The sequence below is a fragment of the Leptodactylus fuscus genome, chromosome 2 (genome assembly GCF_031893055.1).
Source record: "Leptodactylus fuscus isolate aLepFus1 chromosome 2, aLepFus1.hap2, whole genome shotgun sequence".
Lineage (NCBI taxonomy): Eukaryota > Metazoa > Chordata > Amphibia > Anura > Leptodactylidae > Leptodactylus > Leptodactylus fuscus.
The window spans coordinates 43,176,567-43,193,142 of NC_134266.1; the positions used below are offsets into that span (position 1 = coordinate 43,176,567).

The 16,576-nt window shown below is 40.6% G+C and overlaps 1 protein-coding gene across 2 annotated transcripts in view; it reads left to right on the forward strand.

The window, feature by feature from the left end:
- Positions 1-15,446, forward strand: part of NLGN4X (neuroligin 4 X-linked) — a 268,537-nt gene extending 253,091 nt beyond the window's left edge. For both annotated transcript variants that reach the window (XM_075263663.1, XM_075263664.1), the window contains one exon: positions 13,335-15,446. In XM_075263663.1, the coding sequence (XP_075119764.1) occupies positions 13,335-14,175 (841 nt within the window). In that variant the 3' untranslated portion in view covers positions 14,176-15,446. The remainder of the gene's footprint in view (positions 1-13,334) is intronic.
- Positions 15,447-16,576: the final 1,130 nt, after the last annotated feature.

Sequence of the window (16,576 nt, forward strand, 5' to 3'; positions counted from 1 at the left end):
GCACTTTTGACTCCACATGATTCGTACGGACACCACACAGGAAACACATGGAACCCATATTAGTCTACGGGGTCCACGTTGTTTCATTGCTTACAGATTTTTTATTGCATTCAGTATTCTATTCGGAGGGTCCCCAAAGATATGGATGACCTATGGATATCATAAGCTGTAATTGCCTTTTCAAAAAAAAAAAAAAAATTCAGCTCAGGGCAATTAGTGGGAGGGTTAAAGGGTGCCTGAGTTCATTAAAAGTTGAAATATGTGCCAGGCTTTGCTGAACAATCTTTTCTCTGGCTATATAAGCTTATATATGGGGTTGTCCGACCAACATTATGGTTTAGTTTTCTCCCTAAGGCTTGGGTATGTAAAAAAGAGAGCTATATTCCCCTCCCCCATCCATTACTACCACCTTAAAATAGCAAACAAATAGTTGAGACAAACCCAAGGGACATTAGACTGCAAATCCGTGTTAGAAAGAAAAAGACAAAACTATGGCTACAGTCCCAAAAGCTGCTTGCTCCCTATGACTAACATTCCATCAGTGATAACAAAAACTGTGAGAAGTTTATAGAAATACATAAACTCTCTTTACATTGTAGAACATTGTAGAAGCTGCAGAATCCTCCCAGTCTCTGCAATGTACAGGCAGGCAAAGCTGTGGGCAGACATATAGAGACTGTGAGAAGAACCAACCCCCCTTCTCCATTCACAGTGTGAAGAGAAAACAGGCCCTTCCATTCACTGTGAACCCGTCTTGAATTTAAATTAACTAAGGATAGAATTTCCTTAATAACGGGGAGTGAGCAGCAAATTAGCTAGAAGGGAGACACCTAGGCATAGCAACTTTACAGAGATTTTTAATGCAGAGAACAGCAACATTTTTTAATTAAGGTCCATTACTTTTTGTTCCAAAATCAGAAATTGTATTAAATAAGACTAGCTTTTGATTTCAGTAAATATGACTCCTAATGTTCCAAATTCAGCAAATTACCTATTTTAGCTTTTTACAACATAGAAAATATTTACAAACTCTGCTGTGCATAATTTATAGCATTCTGCCAATCAATGCTGGTTCTGCACCGAACCTTAAACTTCGAACAGCTAGTAGTGTTCGATCGAGTACGAGTATCTCGAATACCGTAGTATTCGATCGAACACCTACTCGATCGAACACTACTTGCTCATCTCTATTCCTTATCAAAGTGCACCTCTGAACCAATAACATCAAATTGGAGAATATCACTCTTACAGGAGCAGCTGTAAATCACAGGTGTTTTACTTTAATTAACATGACTGCAGCACCAGGCATCAGATAAGGCAACAGTAAAGGCACATTGGCAATGTCTAGGGGTGAGCAGTCTTAGTTAAATGTTAATATAGAACCCCTTTCTTGATATCAGCTTCACAATTCTTTCATTCATTGAACTTGTGAGGTTTTTAATAGTTTCTTGCAGCATGTCAGAATAATTCCCATGCTATTTTGACATGAACTACCACCCTCATAGATCTTCTCTTTGAGTATGGTCCAAAGGTTCTCAATAGATTTGAGGTCAGGAGAGGGTGTTGGTCACACTGTTTCTCTTCTTTAATGCCCATAGTAGCTAGTGACTCAGGTATTTGCTGCATGAGATGGTGCCTTGTCATTCATGAAGTTCATTTTGCTATGGAAGGCAGGGTTCTTCTTTTTTTTTTTTTCAATGGAAGAAAGTGGTCAGTAAGAAACTCTATATACTCTGAAGAGGTCATTTTGACACCTTCAGGGAACCTAATGGAGCCTACCAGCTCTCTCCCCATGAGTTCGACACCTCATTGCGGAAGGTGCAGCACCCATCAGTAAATAAGTCTGTTTCAAAATTAGTCTTCAAGTAAGTCTAGACCCACTACAACCGTTTCTGCTTGTAAACACTGTTTAGAGGAGTTGGCTGAATAGTAGGGTTATGCAAGCCTCTGGAGCATCCTACACTTTGGGGTTTGTGGGACTCCAGAGACAACACCAGCTTCAAATACCTATTTTATGCTTTGTAATGGTATTTTATCAACTGCTCTCTTAATCCTATGACTTTATCTGTCAGAAACCTTCCTCATTATGCCTTTAGCTGCATAAACCCATCTGTGCTCAGAATCAGGCACACATTGTGATAATCATCACGCTTAAGTTTTCATGAAATATCTAATGTTTTCACACAAGGCATGGTGTCCAAGTGACTGCCCTATTTTTTGGTAGCAGAGAGATCCTTTTTCTTTCCCATATTGCTTGAAACCTGTTGCCTGCTTAATAATGTGGAATGCCCTTCTTTAGTAGGTTTTCCTTGGGGGGGTCACCTGGCAAACTAATTATCTTAGATGTTTGGTTTTTAGTTCAGTGATCCCAATAGCCTTGAGACCCAATACCATCCATGAGTTTAATTGAAAAACAAAAAATTAAATCTTTAAGATGCTTAACTTTAATTTGCATAATAATTTGGAATGAGGTGTATTTTCACTTATTTCAGCATTAAGAACTGAGAGCCTGGACATGTTTTGTTTGTTAAGTTTGCCTTAGAATGCATATTTCTTAAAATATATTTTGCTTTTTTCAGCAGTAAAGGACTTGATGTAGAGTCTCAAAGTCATTTACTGGATGTTGCCTTTGCATACTGTAATTACAGAGCTTTAACACTGTATGCTGTAAAGCCAGTTCTGCATTTTTGTTGAAGTATGGTTATAACATTAGTGAAATGACTGCTCTAGGCTATATAAGTATAATTAATATAAAGTATATAGGATCAATAAACAGAAAGGAAACTTTAATGCTGATTTTTTTTTTTTTTTTTTTTTAATGGCTGAATACCAGCAGGATGATTACAAGCTGTACTTGTACACTAACCTTTATACTGCATCATTTTTTCAGCAACACGTTTTATTTTTTCTATCCACATGCTGTAGTGCTTTAACCTTGTAATTTTTGCATTAAATTATAAATAAGGACACACTCAATGTTGTCCATGAGAAAAGTATTTTTTTTCAATAAAGGCCTAAATGTCCATTTTAGAAAATCCAAATGCAGCTTTTCCGTAATGCAGAGTATAGACTGCAGGATTATAAAAACACATTTGTAACATGCTGAATAATAATAAGAGTATAATGCTATATTCAGGGGTGAACCTGCCCCTTTCGCCGCCCGAAGCAAACGACAAAAAGCCACCACCCCCCCCCCCCGGGGAGCAGGGAGCGTGATGGAGCGGAGGGGTGGGGCTTAGTGAAGGGGCGGGGCTTAGCGCCGTTCGCAGGCAGAGAGCAGGCACGGAGAAGACCTGCTATCTGCCTGAGCGTGAGGGGAGGCTGCCGGATCAGCGCTGCTCCAGTGGCCTCCCCAATCCACCGCTCAATGCTAAGCCAGTCCAGGACAGCTTGTCCTGGACTGGCTTAGGTAAGCAAAAATGCCGCCCTCCCTGGGGCCCTGGCATAGCGCCGCCTGAAGCGCTTGCTTCAGGTCGCCTCATGGGAGGTGCGGCGCTGGCTATATTGCTACAATATACACACAAGAAGCACATATATTCCAAAATAAAATTGAGATCATTAAAAATATTCAAAGGCTATTTTCTCTGTAATGCATGTGATGTAGAGTTTATTATTAGAGATGAGCGAACACCGTTCGATCGAATAGGAATTGATCGAATCTCAGGCCATTTGAGGTATTCGTTCCCAATCGAATACCACGCGGCATACGCAGTAAAAATTTGTATCCCCTCCCACCTTCCCTGGCGCATTTGGAGGCAGTGAAAAAAATTGAAAAAACCCATTGGCTGCCAAAAACATGTGACCTCCCATTCATAAGAACGGCTGCCGCCATATTCGCCAGATTTTCGGTCAGAGATAGGGAGAGAAACATATCTGCTGCGGGCTAGATAGGCATTAGCTTCAGATAAGCAGGGAAAAACTGAACAACAACAGCTCTTCTCAGAGCTATACACTGCAGGGACATCAGTCCATCCAAGGGATACAGAACAGTTACCTCCTGCTATATATGTGCAAACCAGCTTTTGTTAGGGGTGTCCCCACACAAAATATCAGGAATTCACAGCAGTTACTTCTTGCTATATACGTGACAAACAGCTTTTTTTAGGGCTGTAGACAGCAGATACTTCTTGCTATATATGTGCAAACCTGCTTTTGTTAGGGGTGTCCCCCCCACACACAAATTTGCAGGAATACGGAGCAGTTACCTCCTGCTATATACGTGCAAACCAGCTTTTCTTTGCGGTGTCCCCCAAAAAAATTTGCAGGAATACAGAGCAGTTACCTCCTACTATATACGTGCAAACCAGCTTTTCTTTGGGGTGCCCCCCCCCCCACAAATTCGCAGGAATACAGAGCAGTTACCTCCTGCTATATACATGCAAACCAGCTTTTATTAGGGGTGTCCTTTACAAAATAGCAGGAATCCACGGCAGTTACTACTTGCTATATACATGCAAACCAGCTTTTCAGGCAGTGTGTAACCCCAAAACAGGGATACAGAGCAATTAGGTCCAGCTATGTACTCTCAATTCAGATATCCAGGGTGTGTACCCCCAAAACCTAGGTGGGAGACACCGAAATTCAGTCAGGCTATGTACGCTCAAAGAAAACACCCCAAAGAAAAGCTGGTTTGCACGTATATAACAGGAGGTAACTGCTCTGTATTCCTACTATTTAGTGTGTGTGTGTGTGTGTGTGTGGGGGAACCCCTTTGGGGTGCTGTTTTCCCCGCTGCACCCAGGCCATGTGTCGACCGTGTTTGAGTCTGGCAAGCTCCAGATCTGCTACCAGGTTGTGTCCATTATCACATACGCAAACATGCCTGGGCCCAGGTGCAGCGGGGAAAACCATATTGCCATATCATCCTGGATGGCATCCCTCACCTCGGAGGCAGTGTGCTGTCTGTCCCCCAAGCTGATGAGCTTCAGCACGGCCCGCTGACATCTCCCCACGCCAGTGGTACAGCATTTCCAGCTCGTAGTTGGGCTTGAGGTTGCAGCGCAGAAGTTGGCTTTCAACCCCATGAATTTTGGGCTTCTCAAAAACAAAAGGGAATATGGACACCGAGCAGACCGTAGTGTAGTAGTCTTATAGACGTTGGAATATTAAACAGAGGAATGACGCTCACCTTAAAGGGTTGTGAGCCCAAGTCACAACTCTGAAATCACAATATGAGATGACCGAAGGGTTTCTCTTCAAATTGGGGCAGCATGTTCCTAACACCACATGGGTGTATAATCGTAAAGTCAAAGGACCAGCAAACCGGATTCCAGATGAATCCGGCAAAAAGGAACTGTGCTCTTCTTAATTGGAAAATATAGATTTATTGGCATCAAACTCACACACAATGCGTTTCGGGCGTATAACCACGCCCTTCCTCAGGTGTAATAGTTTTTTATAACTTAGCTTTAAAGCTGATCCAAGCCGCAGAGAAAGCTGCAACTGATACGTCTGTTTACAGGGTTATACGCCCGAAACGCGTTGTGTGTGAGTTTGATGCCAATAAATCTATATTTTCCAATTAAGAAGAGCGCAGTTCCTTTTTGCTGGATTCATCTGGAATCCGGTTTGCTGGTCCTTTGACTTTATGAATTTTGGGCTGGGAGAGGAGATAGGCCACCCCAGTTTGCACCCCTGGCCCAGACTCCACTACATTCACCCGGCCTGTCATCAAAGATAAACAGCATCCCTGACCGCAGGCACTTGTCGATGCGTCGGTGGTCAAGTGGACCTTGCAGCAAAGCACGGAACTCTGGGCCCGACTGAGGTTATGGGATACGTGCAGGCGCAAGGCGGGGACAGCACACCAAGAGAAGTAGTAACGGCTAGGCCCAGCATAGAGAGGTTCCCCAGCTGCCATCTGGTGACGGAAGGCCTGGGTATCCAGAAGCATAAACGCCAACATCTCCAGGGCCAGCAGTTTTTAGATGAGGCCGTTAAAGTCTTGGGCATGTGGGTGGCTTGCGCTGTACTTCTGCCTTCAATGAAATGCCTGGGAGATTGGGAGTGGCTGGGAAGAGGTGCATGATGGTGCAGGCCAAAAGGGCGGATGAGGGTGAACTCCCCAATGTGTCAGAGACAGATGTGTAGGTGCCCAGGCTGGTGTAGGCAGTGGAAAAGGCAGTGTCAGCAACACCGGGCGACGATTGTCCTGCATTTGCTCTCTCCTACTGAGCCCAGGGCTTGCCTTCCAAATGACAGCGCACGCAAAAAGTGATAAGGTTGCTCTTTTCAGAGCCCCTACTCAGTTTAGACTTGCAAAGTGTGCAAACCACACTAAATTTTTCATGTAACTGGTGACACTAGGCACCTCAGTGGTGGTAGTTTGGCCAGGGGGTGCCACTAGCCTCCTGTGTGACAATGAAATCATTTGCCACTTTGTCATCCTCCTCTTCCTCCATAAATATACGCTGTGAAGCGGACAGGAGTGTGCACTGACTATCCTCCTGGAGTGGTTCTGCTCCTATGCCCAACTCCCCAGCGTACAATGCGTTATCCTTGATGGTGCTGAGGGATTCTTGCATCAGTAATACATCATCAAAGCTGACCCTCTTGGTGGACTCCTCAAAGACACAGAGAGATCTCGCATAAGTCTGGCAACATGGGCGAGTTTTGGGCTATTGCATGGAAAATCTTTGGCCTTGCTGCCTCTAGACATGCCTCTGCCTCTAGCCACCTTTTTTCCTGCTTAGTTCGCCTCCAAATCTACACTGCTTTCCCCGCTATACATCACCCCTGTCCATGCCTCTGATTGTAGCCACCTTTTTTGCTGCTTAGCCTGTCTCCATATTTACATATTATTTGTGCGATTTTTTTGCTCTCCTGTACCAGAACAAAGGATGAGATTTTTAACTTATACCGGGGGTCGAGGATTGCAAAAATCCATTATTGTTTGCACTCCATGATGTGAACTATGCCTTTGTCTCTTGAAAAGCAACCTAACACGAAGTCAGCCATGTGTGCCAGTGTGTTACTTGGCATGACTTATTATGAGCTTCTAAAAAGCACAGTTGGGGGAATCGGGGTGGATTGAGTCTCTAACCAGAAGAGTTTGGGGGCATTAGTGTGAATTGAATCTTGTAGGAGCAGAATTGTGCAACACTAATGGTGGAGGAGTATGAGGAGGAGGAAGAATTGTAGAGGGTGAGCACACACATCAAACTTCATGTCAGGGTGCTTGACACTGCTGGAAATGAAAATGATGGGTCTATTCAGTGGCTGTTCATTTTGATCAGCGTCAGCCGGTCAGCGCTGACAGCTGGCTGTGCTTATCCGTTATGATGCCACCGGCTGCGCTGAAGACATTTTGATAGCACGCTAGTGTCAAGGCAGGGAAGGACCTCCAATGCATAGAGCGCAAGTTCCAGCCACAAATTCAACTTGGAGACCCACTAAATGTAGGATGCAGAGGGATCGGAGCGGACAGGGCTGGGGTCGGCCAGGTACTCCCGCAACATGCACCTACTTGTCCCTCCTGGTGACACTAGGCCCCTCAGTGGCGGTAGTTTGGCCACGGGGTTCCATTAAACTGCAAAAAACATAGAAAAGAACAGGACACTCACCGACCAGTAGATAAAACTTGACAAACTTTTATTTCATTCTCTTAAAAACATCATGGCACATCAGATACGGGAATCAGATCAGATGGAACAAGGTATAACTGAAGCAACGACCGTTTCATGCAGAGCACACTTCATCAGGCTTCCTCAAACTAGGCGTTTCCGCCTACTATTTATACAGGATGTCCGGACCGCAACTCATTCGGTCACCCCGTTAAATATAGTACATAGACATACATACAAACAATAAAAAATATTTAAAAACACTATACAATCAAACACATAGCTTATTACATCATTAAGCATTGACTTTATTACCTTGTACAGTTCTTTGTGACTTTTTTTCTCCATAGGAGGCATGCATACTCTCTGATAGGCTACGAGTAACATAGGCCCCACCCACTGTAAGCGGACCTGAAGGAAAACAGCTTTTCACAACGTCAGCCAATCAGCTGATACTTGTTCGTAGTACGCTTACTACTGCCTATGCGATAGAATCTTACATCTCACACGCTTAATCCCACCTTCTATTACAACAGCCAATCGTAGCTTGAGCTACTATGCTGCATTAAGCCCTATCATACTTATAGTCGCTTATATCAATTCATCTCATGGACATTGCATCTGTTATCAGCGGACCAGAAGGGGAACTGCAGGATACTAACCACGACCAATCCTCTTGCTAAATGTGCTCCCAACATAAGACCCTAGCATCTCCTACTAACTACCAATATACCACCTCCCTTTAACCAATCACAAACGGAGCTATAGGGCCTTTGTTTAAGCTACATTAAACATATGTGGCTCGTGAAGCTCAGACATGAGCCGAATAGTAGTAGAACCAGTAGTAGTAGTTGCAGCCAATTCTCCACCTTTGCTGTCCTCTAAATAAAAGTTACCCCCAGGACTTGATGCCAAAATGTTATAAATTTACCAATCAAAATCAAGGTCAATGTCTGATTGATGCAATCCACTGCATCAATCCAACACAATGAGAGTGATGGTTCTGGTGATGGTTCTGGAACCACCGTTTTAGGGGCTAAGAATTTTAAAGGGGCTAACACTCTACTGGTGCAAGGCTCAACTCACCCAAAGGGTCAAAAAAAAAAGCTAGTAGTCTACATAGACTAACATTGTATGGAGGAGGATTATAACATAGATTCTGCTGTCAAAATCCTCCTCCATGTCCCCGTGTGAACTAGCCCTTATAGTACTGTGCACTGAGAAATCAGCAGAGCATCAAATGAGTATTATCTAGGGTTGAGTCGATCTTGAGATTTCAAAATCGATTTTAAAATCCGATTTCCGATCATTTTCCAGCCGATCTCGATCCTGATCCTGATCGCGATCGTGAAATTTGCTCGATCACTGATCGGAATCCGATCCTTTCCGAACCCAATCCTCAACCCTAGTCAATGCTTCTCTATGGGAAAAGTCACTTTTAGGGTTGAGCCGATCTTGAGATAACCTCCGATCTTAATCCCGCTGGAAAAGATCGGGTTGGAATTCCGATCTCGATCGTGAAATTTACTCGATCTCCGATCGAAAGCCGATCTTTTCCGATCCCGATCGCTCAACCCTAGTATTGTCACTTATCCCACAGATCTAGAACTGGGACTTTGACTATCCAGGATGCCCATTTCTAGGGCATACCAGGTAAGCCCTAATAACCTATACATGCAACTAAATTATTATGTAAAATAGTAAAAAATTAATAAAGATCTCTCTATAAAATTAAAACTGTTAATACGCATGTATGATAAACAGTGAAGACATAAAAAGAGAATATATAAATATAATACAATATTTTTACATGCATTAAATTTTGTTATATATCTGTTGCAAAATGGCTATTTGTAATGTGCAAGTGCTGGGTGTCAACTTGACATTTAAAACTTTATACATTAAGTGACTAAGATTCCCCAAAGTTATGGCTACCGACTACAGATGATTTGGAGCTCTGTATAAGAAAAAAGTGATCCATCTTCTCAACAGGTAAATTACAAAAATATTCCCAACACAATTGTTATGTTAACCTGTTAGACAAAAATGGTGTTTAGTAAAAAAACATTCTTTTTAACATTAAATATATCTACGTGATGGACAGATCCGTCTAAAAAAAATCTCTCCAGGATCAAACCCAAACATAACCTTATTTTGTCAAATATGAAATTTAACTTTGCTATATTAGAAAAAAAATCTCTACACTTTTACCTTGTTTTCAGGTATAGTAAATAAACTAATACTTATTTGACCTCAAATGTGTTAGTGGTAACAGTAAGAAATCATATCTTTCAACATGGTGTGAAAACAGATATGGAAAGAGAAATGTTGACTACAGTTCTTTTTATGTTCTTTTTTTAGTGTGTGATATTAATATATCTAAACTGTGTATCATTGTAGGCATCACCGAAAATAATGTTTGCTCAATGAAGTAGTACAAAGAAGTTCCTTATCGTGTGGCAAAAAGCATTAAGCTGTTTGTTAATATCACAAAAATACATTTTTTAAGACTAAGGACTGGTTCACATCTGTGTTCAGCATTCCATTTGGGGAGTCTGCTTGGGGACCCCCAGAACAGAATACCAAATGCATTGACAAGTGGTGAGCACTGAAAGTTCACGGACCTCATAGACTATAATGGGGTCCGAGTGTTTTTCGCGCGGTGTCCGCACAAGTCATGCAGAGAGGAAAGTCGTTCATGAAGTATATCTCTCTCCGCATATTCCATGCTGACACCGTGCGGAAAACACTCAGACCCCATTATAGTCTATGGGGTCCTTGTGCTTTCATAAGCTCACCGCTTGTCAATGTGTTCGGTATTCCATTCGGAGGGTCCCCAAGCGGACTCTCCAAATGGAATAACGAATGCAGATGTGAACCAGGCCTAAGGCTACATGTACATGAAAGTGAAAAAAAATAGACATCAAAAACAGATGAAACTGTCAGTTTTTAACAGATTCTAGGTGTCAGTTATTTTTCATCAGGTTTATGGCCATATTTTACATTTTAATATCTGTTTTAATATCTTTTTGAACAGATGGTTTATGGGGGGTGCCATGGTGCCAGGTTCCAGGTGTTGGACCAAAACCTTTTTAAAAGCACTATCTATCTATCTATCTATCTATCTATCTATCTATCTATCTATCTATCTATCTATCTATCATCTATCTATCTATTTTGTGTAGCTTAGAAAAGTCTAAAAAAAATGCAATTTTTTGCAGTATTTCCTCCTATGGTCTTTTTACACATGTACAGCAACTAGTAAAGTTATTTTTTCCTCAAATAGGGCAAAATTGTTGTAAAGCTTTTAAATTCCCAGTGTTCATGGTCTTTTAGGTTTGTAATCTGAAAGCATAGTGAATAAAAGATAAAAACAGAGTCATGTTTATGGCAATAAAAGAGCAATTACCATACAGCGAAAATGTTGTGCCTTGAATTCAGATAACGTAAAGGACATAAAGTTCCAAAATGTGCTATGAAAAGCAAGCCTTGACTTAATGGAATACAATACTTAAAAAAACTCAGTAAAAGTTAAACTTGAATATACCTTTGACAATGCAAATACTGTAAATAATAGATTTTTACTATTCGTATGGGAACTTTTGTAAATACATTCATAGCCGTAAGTGTTGGTACACCTGAAATTTTGCCAGAAAATGAAGTGTCTCTCCCAGAAAATTATTGCAATCACTCATGTTATACATTTTTATTTCCTTTATGTGTATTAGGAAAAAAAACAAAAAAAACTGAGGAAAAAGGCAAGTTGGACATAGTTTTACACAAAACTCCAAAAATGTGCCAGACAAAATTGTTGACACTTTTTAAAATTTGGGGTAAATAACCTTGTTTCAAGCATGTGATGCTTGCTCAAATTTGCAAGTAACAGGTGTGGGCAATATAAAAATCACACCTGAGACTTCATCTTTGCAGTGCATGTCTGGGTGTGCCACACTAAGCATGGGGAACAGAAAGTGGAGAAGAGAATTGTCTGAGGATTTGAGATCCAAAATTGTGTAAAAAACTAACTCAAGGTTACAAGTCTATCTCTAGAGATCTTGATGTTCCTTTGTCCACAGTATGCAACATAATGAAGACAACTCAATGCACTGTAGCTAATCTCCCTGGAATTGAATGGAAGAGCAAAATTGATGAAAGGTTGTCTAGATAGTGGATAAGCAGCCCCAATCCAATGCCAAAGAAATTCAAGCTGTCCTGCAGGTTCATGGTGCATCAGTATCATTGCAAACGCTATGGCAGGAGACCCAGGAGGACCTCACTGCTGAGCTTTTTGGTAATGCACATCATTCTACTGTTTACAAGGAAAAGAAAATAGTATCAACAGTTAATTATGGTGGAGGTACAAAGATGTTTGTGAGTTTTTTTAGCTGCCTCTGCCACTATGTGCCCTGACAGTGTGCAGGACATCATAAAACCTGAAGATTACCAAAGGATTTGGGGTTTCCCAGTGTCAGAAAGCTGGGTTTGCGTCATAGGTCATTCCAGAAGGACAATGACCCCAAACATACTTCAAATAGTATCCAGAAATGGATGCAAGCAAAGTGCTGGAAAATTCTAAATCCCATTAACCACTGTGGAGAAATCTTAAAATTCCTGTTGTGAGAAGGCATTCTTCAAATATAAGAGACCTGGAGCAGTTTGCAAAAGAATAGTGGCCCAAAATTACAGTTGAGAAGTGTAGAAAGCTTGTTGATGGTTATAGAAAGCAATTGATTTCAGTTATTTTTTTCCAAAGGGATTGCAATATTAACTTGAGGCATCAGTAATTTTTAGAGATGAGCGAGTAGTATTCGATCGAGTAGGTATTCAATCGAATAATACGGTATTCGAAATACTCGTACTCGATCGAGTACCGCTCACTATTCGAATGGAAAAGTTCGATACAGAACCAGCATTGATTGGCTGAATGCTATACAGTCGGCCAATCAATGCTGGTTCTTCTCCTACCTTTAGAAGTCTTCTCCGTGCAGCTTCCCTGCGGCGTCTACCGGCTCTTCATTCACTCTGCCAGGCATCGGGCCTGGCCAGAGCCAACAGCGCATGTCCGCTTGTAGTGCGGGCATGCACAGTCGGCTCTGCCCAGGCCCGATGCCTGGCAGAGTGAATTCAGAGCCAGAAGATGCCGCGGGGACGCTGCACAGAGAGAAGACTTCATGGAGGATCCAGCCCAACCCTCACTCGTGGACTTGGTAAGTATAATTTGATCGAATGTTGCCTACCCCTGAAATGAGCATTTTTCCCCCATAGAGTATAATAGGGTTCGATATTCAATTCAAGTAGTCGAATATTGAGGGGCTACTCAAAACGAATATCGAATCTCGAACATATTACTGTTCGCTCATCTCTAGTAAATTTGTCAAGCCAATTTTTGGAGTTTTGCGTAAAATTACATAATGTTTGGCTTTTTTTCTATATTTTTGTGTTGTTCAAATACACATAAAGGAAATACATAGGTGTATAACAAAACGTGTAATTGCAATAATTTTCTCAGAGAAATAATTAATTTTCTGGAAAAATTTCAGGGATGCCAACACTTACGGCCCTGCCTGTAAATATTACAGTACATAGCAATTTAAAACACTTCCATAATATATATATTTATATTTACATTGTATGTTTACCTAATATATTATACACTTTACAGAGATAAATTTCAATAATCAGATTATGTAAAATAGGCTCAGGGTACAGTAGAGAATTACATTCATTTCTAATATTCTAAATGGATATTTCTTTTTTTGTTCTTCTTTTTAGGGATCCTAACAAACCAGTCCCTCAAGATACTAAGTTCATCCATACTAAGCCAAATCGATTTGAAGAAGTTGCCTGGTCTAAATATGATCCAAAAGACCAACTCTATCTCCATATTGGGCTAAAGCCAAGAGTAAGAGATCACTACAGAGCGACAAAAGTGGCTTTTTGGTTAGAGCTGGTGCCACATTTACACAACCTGAATGAAATATTTCAATATGTTTCTACGACGACAAAAGTACCCCCTCCCGACATGACATCATTTCCATATGTTACCAGACGATCTCCTGTAAAATCAAGGGCTACTACAAAACGTCCGGCGATGACACCAGCAAACAACCCTAAAGAAACCCAAAAGACTGTCCTTGGAGAAACTACAATAATCGCAGAAGACAAAAGAGATTACTCAACAGAACTTAGCGTCACTATAGCTGTGGGAGCATCCCTTTTATTTCTGAATATTTTAGCTTTTGCAGCTTTGTATTATAAGAAAGATAAAAGGCGTCATGAAACCCACAGACGACCAAGTCCTCAAAGGAATACGACAAATGACATAGCTCACATTCAGAATGAGGAAATTATGTCCTTGCAGATGAAACAACTGGAGCATGATCATGAGTGCGAAGCTCTTCAAGCACACGATACACTCCGGCTGACCTGTCCACCAGACTACACCCTCACACTAAGAAGATCACCTGACGATATTCCGCTCATGACTCCAAATACCATAACCATGATTCCGAACACATTAACAGCGATGCAGCCACTGCATACCTTTAATACTTTTAGTGGAGGCCAAAATAGTACTAATTTACCCCATGGGCATTCCACCACCCGGGTATAGCTTTGCAATGTTTTTCATCCTCTTGGAGAAAACAAAAACAAACAGAAAACTTATGAAGAATTAGAAAAGAAGGAATTATTTTCTTACTTTTTTCCTTTCTCGAGGAATTGTCCTATATTCATACTGATCAGTCAAAAGTGTGAATTGTGTAAAATGCTGTTATGATAAAGCTTATGAATTTATCCCTGCTAGAAGAATTTAGACAAACTTAATATTCTGAGCAATCTCCTAGAAGAAAAATGGATTTTTCCCCTTCTCTATCCTATATGATGAAAGAAGCTGCTCTGGAACAGACAATGTTGTTACTGCTTTGTTTTTGTTTTCTAAGTTCTCTATGTGCCATAAAGAAACAAGGGGCCCTTGTTCAGACATGTTAGTATATTGAGCTTTTTATGAAGCTGTTATTCACAATGGGAATTCTATTTAAAGCAGAGGACTGACTATGCAGAGTAAAAATGTATAGTTCTGGCAACGAAGGTAAATGCCATCATGAACTGTATTTAAAGTTAAACAAAAGCATATTTGTACAAATGTAAATAGCTGTGAGTTACAAAAAAATATCTTTTATTGTTGTTTTAAGTTTCAAAAAAGAACTTTTAGAAAGATTGTGCTTTTAGTTGTGACCTACGTGTATATACATTAGTCAAGAACCATCTCTGTTGCCTCCAGAACAAGAAAAAAAGGGTTTTCTTCTTAATAACTTGTCCTCAAAGCAGAGGTATGTGATTTTATAATATAATTCATTTGTAGGAAATAATGCAAGCTCAGTTGAAGATGACATTTTGGATATGGTACAAAACTCTCCCCTTTGAGGTTACAGATATGCATGTGCAATTTACCTGTACATTATTTTTTTTATTTTATTTTTAGTATTTTACATTTTGCTCTTGTTTTACGAATTTCCGAAAAATGGATAAATGCTCAATGATAATGAATTGAATTATAAATGCATATACGAATGTTTGAAATTGTCGTTTCCATTAAGATCCAAATATTCTCAGAGTATATTATTAACGAAGTTACAAAAAAGCATAAAGAAATCCAGAGCATAATATATGACTCTGTGTATATAATTTGTAATAATAAGAAAATGATTACTGCAACATGGTTTCATATTTGTCTTAACTGAGGCAATGCCTTTGCCACTATGCCTAATGTTTGTCATATAAAATGTGGGTCAACTTTTTTTTTTCTTGTTTCAGTTTATTTTTATTAATGATTATGTAATTGTCACTTAAGTAATGCACATTATGGAAAGTTAAAAAGACAGACCACCAAATGATTTTCAAATAAATTCTAAACATTTTATTGGAAAAAAATGTTCTATTCTATTTTTCTTTTTTTTTTCTTAAATATTTTTAACCAGACAGTTCTGTTCTATATCTCCAACTTCACCTAGTAAGTATGTTAAAAAATTTACACATATTACTAAATAGTAAAAACGAAAAGCAAAATCTGGTTAAGATTCTTAAGATTCTAAGATTCTTAATTCTTAACATTCTTGTCTTTAGAACATAATGGTTGGTGTTCATACCAGAGCAAAGGTGGATGAGAGCAACGGACTATAATGATGGTCATGTGAACTTGACCTAAATCTTGACAGATCCCGTTGAAATGGCGCATCATGTATCTGTTGGGATTCCAGAAATTAGGTCAATTTGTGATGTTATTTGTATGATATTATAAATATGCAGTATTCGCTTAGTGGTGGTTAAACAATGGAGAGACTACCAGAGCCCATAGGCAGTTGTGGAACAAATAGAAATATGGAAAAATTATAGCATTGACCATACTGAAGTACTGGAAGCTACCATCTGGACTCTAGGAACTGCGGTTTTTACTGTGTCTAATCCACATAGGGTGGATTTTTGTTCCTAGAAGTTAGGAGGCGAAACACGTAGAACATGAACACCCAATGCAACATTATTAGTAGAGATGAGCGAACACTAAAATGTCCAAGGTTTGAAATCCGATTCGAACAGCCGCACACTGTTTGACTGTTCGATCGGATTTCGAACCCCATTATAGTCTATGGGGGGAAATGTTCGTTTCAGGGGTAGGCAACATTCGATAAAATCATACTTACCAAGTCCACGAGTGACGGTCAGGCTGGATTCTGCTTGAAGTCTTCTCCTGGCGCAGGGTCCCCACGTCCTCTTCCGGGTGGAATTCACTCTGCCTAGGCATCCGGCCTAGGCAGAAGCCGACTGCGCATGCGCGAGTATGCGCGTGCATGCCCGCGCATGCGCAGTCGGCTCTGCCTAGGTCGGATGTCTAGGCAGAGTGAATTCCACCCGGAAGAAGACGCAGGGAGGCAGCACGGAGAAGACTTCGGAAAGGTAAGAGAAGAACCAGCGTTGATTGGCAGAATGTATAGCATTCTGCCAATCAACGCTGGTTC